This window comes from Rhinatrema bivittatum, chromosome 14 (assembly GCF_901001135.1).
Source record: "Rhinatrema bivittatum chromosome 14, aRhiBiv1.1, whole genome shotgun sequence".
Classification (NCBI taxonomy): domain Eukaryota; kingdom Metazoa; phylum Chordata; class Amphibia; order Gymnophiona; family Rhinatrematidae; genus Rhinatrema; species Rhinatrema bivittatum.
Genome location: NC_042628.1, coordinates 17375744 through 17382291, shown reverse-complemented (window position 1 = coordinate 17382291; position 6548 = coordinate 17375744). Strand labels below are relative to the sequence as shown.

The 6548-nt window shown below is 45.2% G+C and overlaps 1 protein-coding gene across 1 annotated transcript in view; it reads left to right on the top strand.

The window, feature by feature from the left end:
• The first annotated feature begins 3790 nt into the window (after positions 1-3790).
• The window catches only part of METTL9 (methyltransferase like 9), a 43661-nt gene continuing 40903 nt past the window's right edge, over positions 3791-6548 (top strand). The window contains exon 1 of the mRNA XM_029577698.1: positions 3791-4174. Within this exon, the coding sequence (XP_029433558.1) occupies positions 4013-4174 (162 nt within the window). The 5' untranslated portion in view covers positions 3791-4012. The remainder of the gene's footprint in view (positions 4175-6548) is intronic.

Genomic DNA, 6548 nt, shown 5'->3' with positions numbered 1-6548 from the left:
AAGCAGGGGTCCGTTGAGCCAAGCATCCTGTCTTCAGTGTACCCAGCAGAGCCCAAAGAGCCCACGCCCATGTGTAAGCGATGGCTATTCCCAAGTCTACCTGGGTAGTAATTATTTATGGACTTTTCTTCCAGGACCTTGTCCAAGCCCTTTTTAAATTCAGCTGAGCCAAATACCTTGACCACTTCCTCCAGTGACAAATTCCATAGTTATAAGTCTACCTGCCAAAAATGAATCCCCAAAAAAGCATCAGGTGGGCCTGGCAGAAAGGCAGCTAAGAACAAGGCCAGTGCAAAAACCATATGGGCAAGTAAAAGAAGAGACAACAAACAGACGGAGAACACAAGTCTGGAGCACAGTCATTTGTGAGAGAGCAAAGGACAAGAATTAAAGGTTTAGGCACCTGCTTCAGAAACCAGAAGCCCTGTTGGCTCTGTCAATAACAACACCTACTGTTCTATAATTATCCAGTATCTGGCTGAGTGCATTAAAGCAATGTTTCCCCAACCCTGTCCTGGAGGCACACCTAAGCACTCTGGTTCTCAGGATTGCCACAATGAATATGCATGAGATAAATTTGCATGCCCTGGGATTCCAATGTATGCATATTAATTTTGGATATCCTGCAAACCTGTTTAGGTGTGTCTCCAGGAGAGAGTTGGGAAACACTGCATTAAAGTGTAGGGGCTGGTAAAATTGCCTTGCAGTTTGATTTCTTCTGCACTTCCGTCTGTTGGTCACAAGCTGCTTTGCCAACCTCCGGTACAGCAGCCAGGCTGGCTCCTGACTGACAAACCTCTGTTGTGTTCTTTTACGTTTCCTTCGTCATCAACCAGAAGACAACAACATTTTGATTCCTTGTTGGTGATGGGTGCGGGAGTAAGAACACAGCTTGAGTTTCCTCAGCTGAGTTACTTCTGCAGTGGACAAAACTAGCAAAAAGGGGTAGCACCGTAGACTCTGAAGAGCAGAGATCTTCTGTGCATGTAAGGCATGCCATATATGCCCAAATTTTGCATTTGGTTGACTGAAAAATAATTGACTTGAAAAGAATGAGACATTACATCAGTCTCATTTTAATTCACATTTTCAGGATTTCATATAATAATAAATTACAAGAACAAAACTTGTACATGTTATAGTCAGAACAGCTAAACTGTTAGCATTAATAACTATTTGTGCTTACAGTAGTCTTATAATGTTTATATGAAATACAGATAATTCAATCTTTAGACTCAATGGTGTCTACTAGCCTGAAGATGTATTCTTATTGATTATTAAGAAGGAGGAGGTATTTCTAGAACCATGGACTTCCCCCTAATACTCCATTGGAGATTGTGACGCCTGTGCCACACTCAGGTTGTCAACAGTTGACACATAGGGGCCTATGTGCTAAGCATTTTCTCCATAGACACAACCTATGAAAAATCTTTTAGTATATCTGGCTCAAATAAACAATTGGCCCATCCAACTATTCCAGGCCATACTGCAAAGGACATATCCCAGGTATGGGTGGTGGAGTTTTGACTGCATATAGAATATAGCTCCTTATTCAAGCATACAAATTCTCATGCTTAATCCAACATCCGCTATACTTTCCCCAACACAACACACACACACGCCCCAGACAAAAATAATGGAGGCTAAGCAATTATTATTTGGATTACACATAGTCACCCATTCCTTTCTATCTCAGAAACGAACTGGAAATGTAATGAAGTGTAATAGAAAATTGTATTTTTGATCCTTTTTTTTTTTTTGTATTGTATATTGTATATAGAAATAATTGCATCAAATACCATAGCCATGACAATGGTAAAAACCAATCATTGGAGAAGTAACAATTGGAGAGGATCAAAATTAATTCAGTCATTTCCGGATCTGAGACACAAGGAGGTTCAACTAAAACAAGTTTTTTGTGTGGCTTGTTTGCATGTATCCAACATGCACAGAAGTATTTCTCAGGGTATATTAGAAAAATGATAGGAACATCAGAGAACATCTGTATCAACTAGAATTCCTTCTTACCAGGTCCAGCGGGAAATTCTAGGTAATATTTTCTTTTCTTTTGCTAAAAATGACGAGAAATATGTAGAGTACAAGCCCTTAAGCCATTTACTCCCTTGTTAAGTCCAAATTAGTAATAACATAGCCACCTAACCTTACGTACAATGTGTAACACAAAAAAAGATCCCTGAAACCTGTAGGAATCCTAGCAGTGGCATAGCCACAGATGGCCCATGGTCCACCCACTTTGGGCTCAGGCCCACGCAATCAGGGCTGCCCGACACCAAACGAGGCATGAAGAATGGCCATCGCTGACTCATCGCAGTGGCAGAAAAAGCAGAGAGCCCGCTGAAGCAAGGCCACCATGGGAGCCCATCCCCCACGGCGGCGAAGTCGTCCTGATGAAGCAAGGCCGCCACAGGATCCCATCCCTGTGACAGTGGAAGGGGTTTGGCAGTAAATGTTATAATGTAAAATAGGGCCGATCTCGCCCTATTCGTTTAGTTACCTGGAAACCGATGTGATATCTCGATCGAATGTCGGTATATAAAAGAAAGAAATAAAAAAATAAAAAATGCATATAAGAATGGGAGCCTCAGTGTGGGTGTTTGTGTGTAAGAATGGGAGCCTGGGTGTGCATATGAGAATGGAAGCTGGGTGTATGTATGTGTGTGTGAAAGAATTGGAGACTGAGTATGGGTGTTTGTGTGTATGAGAATGGAAGTTGGGTGTATGTATGTATGTGTGTAAGAATGGGAGCCTGGGTGTTTGTGTGTAAAAGAATGGGAGCCTCATTGTGGGTGTGTAAGAATGGGAGCCTGGCTGTTTTGTATGTGTGTGTGTGTGTATGTGTGTGAGAAGGGAGCATGGGTGTTTGTATGTGAAATTGGGAGCCTGTATGTGGGTAAGAATGGGAGTCTTGGTGTTTGTGTGTGAGAATGGGAGCTTGGGTGGTTGAGTGAGAACTTATGTAAGTGGTAGAACATGTGAGAGAAAGCATGAGTCTTTGTGTGTGTGAGTAAGAGAGGAAGGGAAGAAGATAGGAGAGAAAAGAAATAGGAGAAGAGAGATCCTGGAGAAAGAATTAGGAAAAGACTGACAAGGGGAAAGTGCAAAAAAAGAGACCTGGACCAACTGATTAGAAAAATATAAAGATTATACAACAAAGATTTAAAAAAAATTGTCTGATTTTAGCAATTGGAATATTCTGTCTTTGCTGATCTACTATTCAGTCTGGGGTCTCTGAATAGTATAGAAGTTAAATATTCTAAAACCTTTCACTGGGCTGTTGTAAACTACTTAGGAACCATTATAAGATATATGCTAAGGCATTATTTATCGATAAGAATACAACTAGTATGGTTCAGACGTGTATGCTTACTGCCCCCCAAAAACTCAGTTCTGGCTACGCTACTGAATCTAGAACCGTTTAGTGCAGTTTTGCCATTAATTAAGAAGGTGATGATAGGCAATAACCCTGTCAAACTGTTCTGCCGTCCACCCCGGCACGAGCCAAGCAGCCCCCTTTTTGTATAAGGAGCGCGCACAGCGGGCTAGCACGTCCACAGGCTCCATTGTCTTGCAACAGCGACTGCACCACTGTTACCAAGGCGACAGCGCGCGCCTGGGCGGGGCGCTACGAGCTGCAGGACTTCCACGTCCGAGCGCTCGTGCATCTCAGGCACCGCCTTCCTCCGCCCCGCCCCTTCCCGCGGCGCTCTCTGATTGGCGGGACGAAAGGAGGCGCCTCGAAAACGCTCCGTCTCGGGCGCCGCGTTGCCTAATTATTAGTAGCGTTCTACCTCCGTCTCCGGAAAGAGGTCCGTGCGAGAATCTGTCCCCCCGCCACGAAAGTTCCGGTTGCTGCCCGCTGGTTTCTTCCTACCCCCTCCCCCCCCCCCCTTTACCCCGTGCCTGCCCTTAACAAGCCGGCGCGCGAGCTGCCAGCCATGGCGAGCGGCTGCGGGCTCGCAGCACGGGGGCGGCCGCGCTCCGGCTCGCACAGATGAAGCTGTTTCTGTGCTGGCTCTCGTGCTACGTGCTCTCCCTCTGCAGCCTCAGGAAGATGATGTGGAGCGGCCGCTACCTCCGGAGCCCGGTGACCAGGTCCCTGTATGCCAGCATGATGAGCCAGAGCGAAGCCGCCTATTGGAAAGACAACCAGGAGGTAGGGCGGCTCGTCTCGCCCGAGACGGCCAGGCTCCGGTGTAGGGCCGGCCGTTCTCGGGAACCGCGTTTTAACGGGAGGGTCCGGTTCTTTCCCGTCGCCGGGCGTGGCGGCGGCTCGGGGTCCGCACACGGGCCTAGCCTCGAGGGATGCGTTAAAGGCCCCTGGTGCCCACGCTCATGGTGGATGCCCTGTGTGCCCCAAAGCCGAGCGGGGCGCCGCAGCCTTGGACCTGCTCTGGCCGTGTCTATTGTCTCGGGTAATTCTTGTACTGGACCAATGAAATGGATCAGAGTTCAGCCCCATCACGAGGTGCCCAGACATTTGCACCATTGGTGCGTTAAATTCTTCATTTCCTATACAGAGCTAAATTAACCAAAATTTTCTAATCTATCGTACGTTGGTTCTTCATCAGCGTGTTGCCTGTGCAATTTTACATTAAGACCCAGTTTTGGCAGAACCTACCCAAATTGTCATTATATTCTGTCAGCTGTGATTTAATCACAAGCTACAGTTTAGGCCCTCAGGCTATGAGGGACCTCTAAATATATATGTAGATAAAAAGTTTCATGTTAGATTTTTTTATTATTATTATTATTATGTTGTAGTATCTCTTAAACTTGACCTAGTTTAGGGCCTTAGCATGTCTTAATTTGTCCTTGGCTGTGACACTGCACATTTTCCCGTTTTGATAGAAGTACAGCTACTGCAATAAAATTGTGAGGTTAAAGTGTTTTTGAAAATGTTTGAATGCTGGGTTGTAGATTACTGCATCTTCCATGCCCCCACAACTACTGATCCTCCTTTTATGATCTCCTAGTCCAAAATAGTAGTTGGAAGCTTATGAAGCAGCACCATTATGCTGCTCAGCCTTGGTGATTGAGACTTTGAGAGAGTAGGAGATGCTGTCCAGTTAATTCAATTCTGTTTTGATTTTAGGTAAACACCTGGTGCCAGTCCCATTGCTTAATGGCAAGTGCTGTATCCTGCCATGTATAGAACCTGGGCTCTCTTAAGAGTAGTCCGTGTAGTTAACCCCCAAGCCCTTTAATATATATAAGAAACATAGAAATAACAGCAGAAAAGGACCAAACGGTCCATCCAGTCTGTCCAGCAAGCTTATGGTAGCATCAAAGGCATCAGGCTTAATGGTTAAGGGTAGTAACAGCCGCATCAACAAGTTGCCCCCAATCTTATTAGTTTTCCCAGATCTTAACATTTATTGTCCTTTTTGGTTGCTGTCTGAATCCGATTCCCCCTTTTTTTTCTCAAAACCAAGTAACTGTCAAACCCATAAAAAAAAATTACTGCTAGCAACATTTTTACTGGTGAGGAGCCTTGAAAACTCAGCCAATGCAGCTTGACTTGTTTTGCTTTGGGTCTTGCTATAGAAGCAGTCCTGTGCCTTTTCCCTTATGTCTGTGTATCAGTACTCTGGACTGTAAAAGTCAGGGCCCATGTCTGTTCTCTTTTGAATACAATTCCCCTTTTTCTCCCCCCTTCCCCGTTGAAGCAGAGAGCAATGTTCTAGTTGTGTCAAAATCATCAGGATTTATTGGTTAAGGGTAGTAATCCCCATTCCTTCTGTTAAGGGTAGTGATTGCTGCTCCATGCAGGTTACCCCCAGGTTTATCAGTACCCCAGACTGTAAAAGTCTGGGCCCTCATTGGTTGTCAGCTGAATCCAATTTATCTTCCCCTTGCTCCTCCTTCTGTTGAAGCAGAGAGCAATATTGCAGTTGCCTCAAAAGCATTGAGGCTTATTGATTAAGCACTGTAATCCCCATACCTTCTGTTAAGGGTAGTAACCGCCGCATCAAGCAGGTTACCCCATGCACTCTTTTCTTTATTTCCCTCCTCTAGCCTTTAGGGATCCAGAGTGTTTATCCCATGCCCCTTTGAATTCTTTGATTGTTTTTGTCTTCGCCATCTCGCTTTCAGGGTTAGGTTTTCCAGGTCTTTATTTAGTGGGCCTGTTGCAGAGGCAGCCTCACAACTCTTGAGGGGAAGGGAGGCACAGACGTTGCTCAATTGCACCTACTGGCCTGAATTAGGCTACACCTCTACCAGGTTCTGGAGGGACTTGTGGTCTGTGGCGTCTGACCAAGTATCTTCACTGCAGTGAGGTTGTGGTGGGGGGGGGGGGGGGGGGGTGGTTTATACAAATAGGGAGAAAACATCAGGTGTTGCAAATGAAGACTCATGGTGCTGTAGCCCCTATAGAGGCCATTTGTGATTCAACTGGAAGCCCAAAGGAGCAGAAGGGGAAACTGCTGGGCCAAAAATGCGATGGAAATGGATGACTTGTGAAAAGAAAATGATTTATGGGACAAAATATTGAATATGAGATAAAAGTACAAGCAAAAATCTAAGGT